Source organism: Protopterus annectens, chromosome 7.part0, assembly GCF_019279795.1.
Source record: "Protopterus annectens isolate FY-2018-M chromosome 7.part0, PAN1.0, whole genome shotgun sequence".
In the NCBI taxonomy this organism is placed as follows: Eukaryota; Metazoa; Chordata; order Ceratodontiformes; family Protopteridae; genus Protopterus; species Protopterus annectens.
The window spans coordinates 450458752-450471351 of record NC_056739.1 but is presented as its reverse complement, the minus strand read 5'-3'; the positions used below and the strand labels follow the sequence as shown (position 1 = coordinate 450471351).

At 40.8% G+C, this 12600-nt stretch overlaps 1 protein-coding gene and 1 long non-coding RNA gene across 2 annotated transcripts in view; one reads left to right on the top strand and one right to left on the bottom strand.

Moving 5' to 3' along the window:
• Positions 1-1410: 1410 nt before the first annotated feature.
• Positions 1411-2883, bottom strand: LOC122806531. The gene is made up of 2 exons (XR_006365519.1): positions 2797-2883; positions 1411-1987 (listed from the first exon to the last, which is right to left on the bottom strand). It is a non-coding gene; the product is annotated as an uncharacterized LOC122806531 (long non-coding RNA).
• Positions 2863-12600, top strand: part of ACAP1 (ArfGAP with coiled-coil, ankyrin repeat and PH domains 1) — a 1330515-nt gene continuing 1320777 nt past the window's right edge. The window contains exon 1 of the mRNA XM_044077032.1: positions 2863-2973. Within this exon, the coding sequence (XP_043932967.1) occupies positions 2921-2973 (53 nt within the window). The 5' untranslated portion in view covers positions 2863-2920. The remainder of the gene's footprint in view (positions 2974-12600) is intronic.

Here is a 12600-nt window from a genome sequence, read left to right as displayed (position 1 = left end):
TTTTCTATTTTTAGATGTCTGGCATGGGTAAACATAGCTTGGCACTGCTGAGCTCCGTGCCACACCAACAGGCATAAAAAAAAAATATTAAAATTCACACATTTCTACACTAGCAGGGTACATTACAGGGATTCTTATCCTGTACATAACATCTGTCCAGGAATTCACTGGACAATCCACAACCACGAGACAGCCTCTACACTACTGCCTACACGGATTCAATGTCTATGTTACTTTGATCTGCTTTGGCAGGACACTATGATTAATATGCATGGTGAGCTGCCGAGGGGTAACCATGGCCATGTACACCGGTACATTCTGTGTAGGCTCTACAGGGATTTTATTGAATCCTGGGAACTGTCCAACTTTTATCGGTTTCTTGGTCATGACCAACTAAATTGTAATCAATTAATGTACTTGTTAATTGTAACATTTGCATATATCTGGAGCTTTTCAACTAGGGCCTCAGCTGAAAAAGGGCTTTCCTGCCCAGCTGGACCAACCTGGTCAACAAATTTGATAAATAAATAATACATTCCATAAAACTCCATTGCCAGTCATGAGCAGACAGGTGATCCGCTGTGGCGAACCCTAACTGTGAAAAGCTGAAGGAAGAAGAACTGCCTACACCCAATAATTCTTTTATCTAATTTCTGTTATGAGACAACTGGAAAACAGCTGGGTGGTAGAGTGTGAATAAGGTGAAATCCTACATTTATGCTGTAGGAATGAATGTAGGGTTTTAATTATTCTTTAACCGTGAATTCATAGCATCCCTGGGGTACCTGATGTAATTATACTACAGATGGGAACATGCATACACCTACACAAACATCTGTTGTGCCTTTCACTCTCAACATTTGCCTAACAATGCCCCCCCCCCCCCCCCCCAAAAAGCCACTATCATGGAATGGTATTGGCTTGCAAATTGTTCTGCCCTCCATTGAGAGTAGACAGTCTCCAGACTTATACTGCTCATGCCCTCCTCCCGCGATGGCCTTTTAGCATCTAATTATACAAGAGAATGTTCTGTCTACTCTAACTGGCTGGCTATTTTTTTTTAATTTACATTAAATGATTAAGACAACTTCATGTAGATGACTGTAGTCAAAGAATACGAGATTCTGCTTACAAACTCCCCTTCCAACATAAACGCATATTAGGCAAAATAATTTTAGGCGTGACTAATCATCACATAGATGCACATGTATTTTAATTAATTTAGCTGCCCAATATATGTCCTCTGCCACAGCTACGTGTCTAGTTATAAACAAAAACAGAAATACATATCAATAAGTGTGCTTCACGGAGCTAGGGCTAGCAGCCACCGTTGTGTTCAAAGAGACTATTGTTACTTTCCTTTTTGGTTTATATGATACGACGCATATAAAATCAGCAGTGACTGCTGTCTTCAAGTCCATTGAAGCTGGTTAAGTATTTATTCACATTCCCAATAACAAAAAAAATACAGAATTTTCCGTACAGTTGGTGAAGCAAGTTACTACAGACACTTCTCTTTCTCCTATGTGCTTTAAGGAGTGGTAAATAACGTAAATGTTCCTTTCTTTGACCCTTTGCGTTGACAGGAATGTCACTAGGTTAGGACACAAGGGGAGAGAGGGGGATTTTTTTCCGCACGGCAGAAAAAATGTCAGCATATTTGCTAAGTTATGAATCAACTGCACACCTGTCAGCCTGCAAAGTTCTGGGCGGGTGCCCGTTTGGAGATTTACAATGCTGCTGAACAACTTTCCGATAGTCTGAAAGTTACAATTTGCAGATCTAGGATGGAGTCTTCGATAGATTTGTAGGGCTGCCACCTTTCAAAAGGTGAAGTAGAACAGTTCCGTCACTGGCTAACACACAATATTTTGCAAGAGAACTCATCGTCAAAAGGTTTTCTGCTCCATCTCTGAAATAAGGACAATGTTTTGGAATATTTTATATTTTTAATCCCAAAGAGGATACAAATTCAGTTTCGTAGTTTCTGCAATAAATAAAGGAAGATAGAAAAACATCGTTATAAAAGCACAATTTACACTGAACCTACTTTGACTGCATTGCGTACAGTGACTGTAACGGGTACTTTAAACATACTCGTTGTACCACAATTTTAAAAGTTCACGCACTTAGGTTAATTCCCATACCTTTTTTTAATTGCAAACATTTGAATACTTTTTAACAAATAAAAATAGTTTTATATTCGCGGACAGTGAAGAAAACTCTACCAATTATTTTTTTATATTCGCGGACAGTACAGAAACCTCTACCAATTATTATTTTTAAGTGTTTTACAGATAAGTTCCCTCTCTAAACAGGCACTGCTGCATTCGAGTTGGTTGTAGACCAGCCTGTACATTATATTTGTATAATTCACTATTATAACACATCGTTTCTTGGGTATACTACCCAACCTGCGCCACCGCCCCTACTGCACCACTAGCGCAGTGTAATAAATCCACCACAGCTTCACTCCTTTTTGTTACTGCCCACACCCTCAGCAGGTGGCACTATTTGCAACTAAACACACCGCAGGTGTGGCTGCTGTTACTGATCATGCTGCAACTCTTGCGGTTTGGCCTGTTCCGGGATGTGGTCTCAGAAAGGCTCTCTCTTGCGAGCAGCACCACATGCAGTGCAGAGTCAGTAAGAGCACTCACGCTGTACAGTGCACCGGTGAGAACAAGTCAAGCTCCATGATCCGTAAACCTATGGAATGACGGGGGTAATAAATCACAACTCTGTAAAAGTCCCATGCGCCACACACCGCGCGTGCAGATGCTAAAATCAACGTACTAGAAGGAGGCTGGTGCCTGAATCAAAACAAGTGCACCCGGCTCTAGATGTAGAGGTATAACCAAGTTTCTGATAAAATCCATTAACGGCTTCTCCTTCGACGTTCACTGCCATTTGTTCAAAGATGACAGTAAAGTTGGATTTCGAAGACTGTCTAAAGGACTCCCCAAGATTCCGGTAAGAAGTTTTACACAGGTTTGTTTCCTTCCAGATAGTTAAAGATGTTCGGCATCTTCCGCCCCCCTGTTAAACCCCACCCCCTTTGTAGCGCCACCCCTTTCCCCTTCGGTACTTTTCTGTGTTGTAAAATTGGCTTTTTCAGTTTCTTACTTTTGAAAATGTCCGTTATTTTGTACATCATTAGTGCCCAAATAGTCAAGAGGTTTGAGAATTCTGGGATGAGCAGTTATGAAAACTGCCTAATTTAAAACAATACTATGAACGGTTAATACACTGACACGTTAAGTTTTTTATTAAAATTAAAGCATTTTAAAGAAAATAGTACGGATGTAGGTTAATTTTGTGACTAGAGCAGCTAATTGTAAGGGCGCAGTTTCAGAAATAATAAAGTTGCTGATGTTAATTTACTGTAGAAAGAAACATAACTTTATTCCTCTTGTTCAAGTGTAGAAACTCTGTTACTGTGTGATCTTACTCAGCTCTATCATCTTCTACACCAGTATTTCGTTCGGAGTACACTCATTTCCTTACAAAGTACTTAACTCTGCTCAGCCCAGCATAGATTTGAATGTTCGATTTCATCTCCCTGAAACAAACGGGTACAGTGCAGAGCAGTGCTAACAGCTTTGATAGGGTTGGTCTCATCCAAAATTTATTGGCTATAGTTGTACACTGTTTCGGCATGGGAGCTTATGTAAGTTAAGCAAATAGGACAAACCCTCTCTCTTCCCATTAATTAAGGATATAGCATTCCTAATTTCAGTGAGCTGCCAATTTGTTTGTTTTAGTTAAATTAGATTTAGGAGTTTGCTTCAAGTTCAATCATCACACATCTGCTAAGGATTATGCAGCCCTTTCTTAGAAAAATATTATGTTAAATCTCTGTGGCATTCAAACCTGATCCATTATTTCTTTTATATGTATTTATTTCAATATTTTTGATAACGAAATTACTCTGGCCTGGCAGAGTTGTCTTATACTGGAGCAAGTACTGTTTGGACATTGCTATGTCACAAGAGACATGTTGACTCTACCAAGTGTTTCCTTATGTGTGAGTGTCAGTGTGTGTGAGCAAGCAAAAGGATAATTTGCTACAGTTTATTGACTATTTTCACTAAAACATTAGTGTTTGCATCTAACTCTCCTTTGGTATCAGGTGTCTTATATTGCAGCACTGGGATTTGCCTTTTGATCTGTATTATTGTACACGTTTTGGCTTTTTGTTTACTTGCATATGAGATTTTGTGTATAACTGACAATATCTGTTTTTTCCACTACTGTTTCCATGTATCCTTATTATAATTTTTGTATTGTATATACCCAGGTAGCATACCTCTCAACATGCAGACATTGAAAATTGGAACAAAAGCCCTTGAAAAGTAGGAATATCCAGCTAAAATCGGAGCATCTAATTAGCATAATATTTGAATACCGAATATCACATGCCAATAGAAATGTGAGATACCACTCAGAAACACAAGTTTAAAAAATCATGGAGTGACAAAAATGATGGAAAATATAATATTGAAGCATTGTATCATACAAGGTTGTTTATTCTTGCTTCAAAAACAGGAAATGTAAGATTTGTGTCCTCTTTAAATTATTGCCTTTAGTATGTTGGTCAGGTAGTATGGCTTTCTATGTAGTAGACTGCTTCAAAATTATATGTGATGAGGATAAATTAAGCCTGAAAATAGGGACATCATTTGCAGGGTAAGTCGGGCCTAAAATAGGATTTTTTTGCCAAATTAGGGACAATTGAGAGTAGTGTTTGAAAAAGGTTCTACTTGGATTAGTCCATCTACTCACTTAAGACCTCAGTAAATACACAAGCAAAACCCAAAGGTCTCATATGTTACAGATTTTCATTATAGTTTAGTAGTAGTACTTGAATATGATATGTGATTGACTGTTTTGGGGATAAGTGAGTACCAGATATGCCGAAAGGGTACATTTCTCAACTTATAAGAAATGTAATCAAATACTAGGAAAAAAATTCAGTTTGTCAATTTCTTGATCTTGTTTATAGGGTTAACACCTGGCCCTCTTTGCAATGGACAGATCTATTTTGGCAGTTGTGTCCTGTGAAAAATATTAAAAAAATGGCAAATGTCCTGATTTTAGGACAAAAATATTTCCTAAGTTTTCTTTGCTTTTTGCATAAAACAATTATTTTGTATTTGAGACAACTGAATATTATCTGAAACAGCATAAGCAAATGCAATGCTCTAAGAATAAGCTTATTTTGGCAAAAAAATGAAGTTCAGTCCTTTGCAATGCCTCTGTGTATGGTTTTCTGCAAAAAATGTCCCACCTGAGGATTTGAAAAGGTGGCAACCCTGTTTATTTAGGCTAAATGATGGAACAATAAAGTCAACTCCATTGTCATAAATGGATTGAGTCCTGAATATAACCCAGGCACCTTAACTAATGGCTCACGTGCTTGGAGTGGAGGAGGAGGAGAATGAAGTGGCTTAAGTCTACTTGCTTCACTTTGGGGAAGGGGAGCATGCTTTTGAGCACACTCTCTGCAGTGAATCATCGGCCACATGATTGCATCATGAGGATGCGTTGAGGGTATGTCCGAGACCCACTGCATACTAACTCCTTGGATGGATCCTACGTCACTCGATGGACTGCCAACTGGCTCACTGACAGAACCCAGACTGTAAAAGTAGCCGACTCCAAATCCAGCTCCAGACAAGTGACAAGTGGAGTACCTCAGGGTTCAGTCTTAGGACCGCTTTTGTTTGGCATCTACTTTTCTGAAGTACAGGCCTACACTAAGGGACTCTGGCTAATGAAATTCGCAGATGACTGCAAACTGGGAGCCGTTATTGAATCCCCAAATGATGTGGATATTCTACAAAAGGGCCTTACAGAAGCAAATGCTTGGTGCCAGAGCCATGGGCTCAAGCTTAATGCCAAGAAATGTATAGTTATCCCCTTTGGGGAAAAAAACATGTACCCATGAATTACCACATATGTGGCAGAACACTAAACACCGAAAGTGTGATGAGAGACTTAGGGGCACAGGTGGACAGTGGTCTCACCTTCGATAACCACATCGCCACAACAGTCAGGAAATCCTTCTATGGGGCACACCTCGTCACTAAGGGCTTTTCATCCAGAAAAAAGGAGGTCATTGTCCCACTGTACTCATCTCTCATTAGACCCATTATATAGTACAAGACCCCATTTGGTATGTACCTCACAAGGCATCTGCAACAGCTGGAAAGGCCGCAGAAATACCCCACTAAAAGAATCATGGGCCTAAAGCAGATGCCCTATGCTGACCATCTTAAAAAGAAAACTCCAGCTATACTCTGTGGCATATCGCCTAGTCAGAGGCGATCTCTGCTTAACATACAAGGCCATGTCAAACCCTGAGCTGTTGGACATGCTCCACTTAAAGAAATCCCAATCCCTCAGAGCCAGCATGCTCCAGGGATCTAAACCTTGTCATCGCAATGAACAAATCATGCTGGAGGGATAGGTTCCTGACCCAGAGACTCCCCATACTCTGGAATAGACTGCCCATACATGTCAAGCAGAGTGCCTCCTTGGCCCTCTTCAAAAGGAACCTTGACAATTGGATGGGAGATAGGAAATTCACCCCGGGGAGCATGTCAGTCGCCCTGCTAGTCAGGGGTCCAGGGAAGTAAATATTGTGGGAAGAAATATCAAGGGAATTGTTATGGGTAGGCTTGTATAGGCCATTGGGTCGATAACCTAGTACCTACCTATGAGCCTATGTGACAAGCATGCATGGAAACTGGGACTGTTACAAATGGGCCGGTTGGCTGAGAGGAGGGATGATGGTTATTGGCCCGTGGGGCTCAGAAGATAGACTAAATAAGCACAATGAAGTATAGATAAAATTGATCGGATTTGCAGTATTTCTTTTTGCCCCTACAAACAGTATAATAGTGGAATATTTCTTTCTCTGCTCCATCAAGCAATGGTTGTGGTATGCTGTCAGGATTACTTGGTGCTTGTAGTTTAGGCACTCCAGCAGCACTGCTGGAGGTAGGGAGGACAGCCTCATACAGGATAAGTGCTGTTGCAAGATGGCAACATTAGTGAAATTCATGGATTTCTACAACTTGAATGACTTTTCAGTTTAGTTTATCGACTTTACACAATGTGGTCAAACTGCAAAATTATCATTTGCTACAAACATTTTAATATGGTGGCAACATAACTGAGTGCAGAAAGACTTACTTAAACTTTAAAAAGAAAGTGTACATGTAGTAGATATTTTTGATATGTTGCTGAGATTAAGGTTGTCTCAGGAGTATGATAACGTCCATTAAACACTATATTTAGGTCAAAATCTGTAGTTGTACTCATAATGGCCAATACTTTTAAGTTTGAAGTGGTGAGCTCTCCAGGTTATTTCCTATGGTTATTTTACTTGAGGATGTAATTTATGAGGTACATTGGGTAGGATTAAATCGGTCTTCCTCTTGTTTTTAGCACCTGTTTTTTTTTTTTCTTTTAATGAGATCTCTAATATACTGAAAACTCCGGGTGAAGAAGGCAGCCATAGCTGGGGTACTGCTCAATTATTCTGATTTAGTACAAAAAAATCCAATAACACTCTAGTAAAAGCTGAGTATTGAAAATGGTGTAGGAAAGGTGGAGTATACTCTTCATTATCAATACTATTCTTTGTTAAACTGTATTGGGATGAAAGTGATTAAGAAAGTGGACCATGTTTTTTTTTTCTGTGCCTTATTCACTAGTCTGTTTGCATAATTATGCTGAGATGAAAAATAGTCAGCTTGGAAACTTCTCAAAAATGTTAGGACAGTGGCTCCAGGAAATGCAGATGTGCATTCAGTGCCTAAAATAGAATAAAGGTGTTCAGTATTTGCCAATTCAAAGATCTAAGTCTGATTAGTGCATTGTGTAGCAGACGTCCTTCAGGGGAAAAAATCCAGCATGTTGTTTTTGTAATGTGCTCTGCAGGCTCTCCATAAGCCTGTAAATTTTGTTGCAGTTCATTGGTGTGGATGATTGTCAACTTCAGCATGCACTTGCCTTCCCATATTTTTCATATAGTTGTAGCATTTCTTCATGTAGCTGTATTACCTACTCCTGAAAGGTAAGTCTGAGAGACTTCAACTCTACTTTAACACCATTTTTTACCGATTGTATCTTAAATCTGCCAAGTCCAGGAAGGTGTTAGCTTCTTCAGGATGGTTATCTAGGAGCTGATTCCATCCACAAAAATTCCATTGTCTCTCATTTATCAGAGGGGTCATTCTTGTTACATTTATTTATTTATTTAACATTTGTTTTACCAGGATAATCCGATTGGACAGCTAGTGTCCATTTTCAGCGGTGTCCTGGGGAGAAAATCTCCAAGATGTTACAGTGAATACATGGTTATTAAAGAATAACAATTAGTAAAATGCTGACATTTTTAGAAGCCAATACAGTTAAATGCAATAAATGGAGTAGGATCACAAGTGGTAGAATACTAACATATAAAAGGCAAAACAGTTAAATGCAATACAAGCTCATAGTACAGATATGTGATCACAGATCTTATAGCACAAGAACAATATATGTACATAAGTTTCTCAGAGTAAACACATATTTACAATATTTACAAAATATACAGTGTACATCGGTGGACCAAAATGACAGTGAAAAGTATGCATCAGAGGCCTCAGGGGGGTAACCTGCCTACAGTGGGGTGGGGATTCGGGGTGGGGGTCATTGCAGTTGCAAAGGGGGTTGGCATGAAGGTGTGATTTGAGGAGGTCTTTAAATGTGGATGTGTGATTTTGTAACCTGGGGTCAGGAGGGAGGGTATTCCATGCTTTTACGACCTCATGGGAGAATAGAGATTCTCCAGAGCTGTTCTTGCATGGATTAACTTCAATCAGGGCTTTGTTACTAGATTATATTTCCTTGTTGGAGTTGTAGAAATTTAAAATGCCAGTTAGGGCAGGGTTTTTCTCAGGATGGTATAGAATTTGATGAGCTATGTTAAGTTGGTGGTAGCTTTTTAAGTTTGGAAATTCTAACCAGTGTAGTTTATGTAGGGATTGGCAGTGGTGGGAGTGTGATTTAGCATTGGCTGTGAACCTAGCTATCTTGTAGCATGTGGATACTAAACCCAAAAAAAAAAACACAACTAATGCTGTTCCACCCAACTAAGCCCAATGACCCCACCTTCTCCATCTTCTCAGCTAACAACACCCCCATTACCCCAGTACCAGAGGCCAAACTATTAGGCGTCACAATTGATCAAAAACTTAAATACAATAAACACATATCCCAAACTATCTCAAGTCCACAGAAAGCTAGGATGCCTCTATAGCAGCAAACAGTTCCTAACTTCCAAGTCTAGAATTGCCATAGCCAGAACTCATCTCATCAACATTACTTTGTGCCTCCCCAGTTCTAACTACCATTAATAAAACCGACCTAAACAAATTGTTTAGCCAGTTCTCTATCTCGGTGAAGGATTCTTGGGCTTTACTTTGTAGAAGATGGATGTTTGGGGCCGAGCAGTTTAGGGTCCTATCGTCAGCGTATTGGACAATATCAAATTTTGCGGTTGCTAAGTGGAGTTGGTTTGTAAATATGTTAAAGAGAAGGAGGCCTAGGATTGAGCCTTGGGGTATGCCACATGTGACTGGGAGTGGGGGGGATAGGGAGTTGACCCGTTTGACAGACGGTGAGCTGTTGCTTAGGTAACTGTTAAACCAGTGCAGGTTGGGATTATTGAGGGTGAGTTCGGAGAAGCAGGTTAAGAGATTATTGTGAGAAACTGTGTCAAATGCCTTGGATAAGTCTAGGAAGGTGGCAGAGACAAGTTTCCCTTGATTCCTGTATGAGTTTATGGTGCTGGAGAAGTTAATTAGAGTAGTGATGGTGTTATGGGATGGTCTAAATACATGTTTGGTTTTAGATAGTAGGTTGTTGGATAGTAGGTAGGTGAGGAGTTGGTGATGGATACATTTTTCTAAGATCTTTGATAGGGATGATAGGATCGCAGTGGGACGGTAGTTGGAAAGGTCAGTAGAGGGGCCACCTCTTGGTGTTGTGGCAGAACAGGTAGCTTACATCCTTCTAGGTTGAGAACTGCTGATTGAGGGCTCAGTGTCTGTTATTCTAAAAGTGTATTAATTCTGGTTTAAGCACTTGGGCTTTCAAGCCAGTTATTTTACATTAAGAGGGTTCGTGGTCTGCACTCTTGTGGGAGGAGAGGCTGGACTCTGCCCTTCTGAGCTGGGAATTTCTGGTTAAAGGCTTATAGTGCATGCATATCTGAACTGTTTCTTACTGAAGTTGGTGCGCCTTGTTTGCTGTGGCATAGACTGGATTCGGGCCTGCTGGATCTAGCTTTGTTTGTGTAACTTGAGCACTAATCCAGACATTCTCTAAAGTATTCAATGGTATTTATTACTGCTTGGTTGTAACTTGATTAAAGTGTAGCTATCATTCAAGTCTTTTGGATTAAGCACTTGGGCTTCAGACCAGTTGTTTTACATTAGGAAGGTTTGTGGCAAGCACTGTGGTGGCAGGACAGGCAGCTTTCATCCTTCTAAGTTGGGAACTGCTGATTGAGAGCCCAGTGTCCAAGTGTATTAGTTCTGGTTTAGGCACTTGGGCTTCAGGCCAGTTATTTTACATTAAGAAGGTTCGTGGACTGCACTCTTGTGGGAGAAGAGGCTGGACTCTGCCCTTCTGAGCTGGGAATTTTCTGGTTAAAGGTTTATAGTGCCTGAATATTTGAACTGTATCTTACTGAAATTGGTTCACCTTGTTTGCTCTATCATAGACTAGATCCAGGCCTACTGAATCTAGCTTTGTTTATATACTTGTTGTTTGTTTGCTTGTTATTTCCTGGAAGCTAATTCACCTAAACTTCTCAGCGCTTCTGTGGATCACTAGTGATATCTGCATTGCTTACTGTACTTATTTCCTTGTTTCACTTGAAAGAAAGTTACTGTTTGTCGTTTTGCATTTAGTTACTTGTATCACATTGCACTCAAGTTACCTGGCACTTGCTCACTAAAGCAATTATATAAGTCAGCACTAAAATTAAAAGCACTACACCCTCACTCCCCACTGGCCCTTGTTTTCAATTAAGGATTTCCCAATATTATTCTAGCATGTCCAAAGGTCAGTTGTCAATCTCCTCTCCGGTCCAGCTGGTGAATCTGGGAATCTTGAGGCAATGTTATAACTGCCTCATGTACACAGACAACCCTCTCCTCCTCCCACATAACACAAATACTTGCGAGATGCAGCTATTTAGCCAAACTGGAGGCTGAGCTCTCTCAACTCAGGACTGGCAAGACCAGACAGGAGGAGAAGGCAACTACACACACCACAAAACCAGCCTCACATAATGCTACCACTCCACTGAATCAAACACATAAACACACAAAGACATACTCGAGGCTCTGAGTAAAATTTACCTAAACAGCAGAGGCCTCCAAAGCAGACACCCAAACAACTGCTACCTCAAGACACCCCAAAGCAACACATAAACCACAAAAGCAGTGTGCAAAGCAGTCACAGCCCTTAAGGCCAAATACAACACCAAACATACTTGTCATAGGTGACTCCATAGTCAGACACACTGGCGTCCCACTCACCAGGCTGAACAAGGAGAGGGTCACAGTAAGCTGCCAGGCGCTAGAATCCGCCACATAACACAAGCACTGGGTCACTCCACAGCAAGTACAAATATGACACAGTCATTGTCCATGCTGGTGTGAACGACCTGACACGTACCTCCCTGGACTGCATGAAAAGAGACATAGAGGAGCTCTCTGATTATGTAGCCCAGGCAGGTATGACCCTAACCCTGAGCAGTATCCTTCCTTCACCAAGAATGATGCCACAATATAGAGACAAGATGATCAGCTTTAACAATTGGCTTAATGTCTGGTGTCATTCAAAGGGATCAGTGTCTGTCTGCCTGGGATGACATGCTTGACAAGCCACGCTCTCAAGGGACGGGCTTGCACCTGTCACCCTGGGATTCGGATATTGGCTAAGGCTCTTGCCACCCCATAGTGCCTTTTTAGGCAAGGCTCAAATTCTAAACCTACCACCCTAGAAAACAAAAATGGGAAGAAATTGAGGGTAATGCTGCTCAATGCCAGAAGTCTAAATCTCAAAATGCACTTTTCGAGGCCCTTCTCAGTATGGAGAACATCGATGTCTGTGCTGTAACTGAAACCTGGTTCAAGGCTCCTGAGAGCACCCGGCACTATTAGGTTTTACCTCATATCATGCGTTCCGGCCCCAAAACCGGACCACTCCACAAAAGGAGGGTGTATCCATATTCATAAAGGATACTCACACCTCCAGGTTGGTAAACGCATGAAGCTTGAAACCATCCAGGTGCAACTAACAATAGGCAAAACTGCTCTACAAATTGTAGCATGCTACAGGCCACCCTCTCAAACTCAGGAACCCCACACAGCCTTCCTGAAGACACTGGAGGGTATAAATGTATCTCCAAACACCATCATATTGGGTGACTTCAACTACCCGAATATAGACTGGGAACATTACTCAAGCCCTAACTTTCTAGCCCAACGGTTCCTGGAGTTCATAAATTCAAATGCCATGGAACAGCTAGTC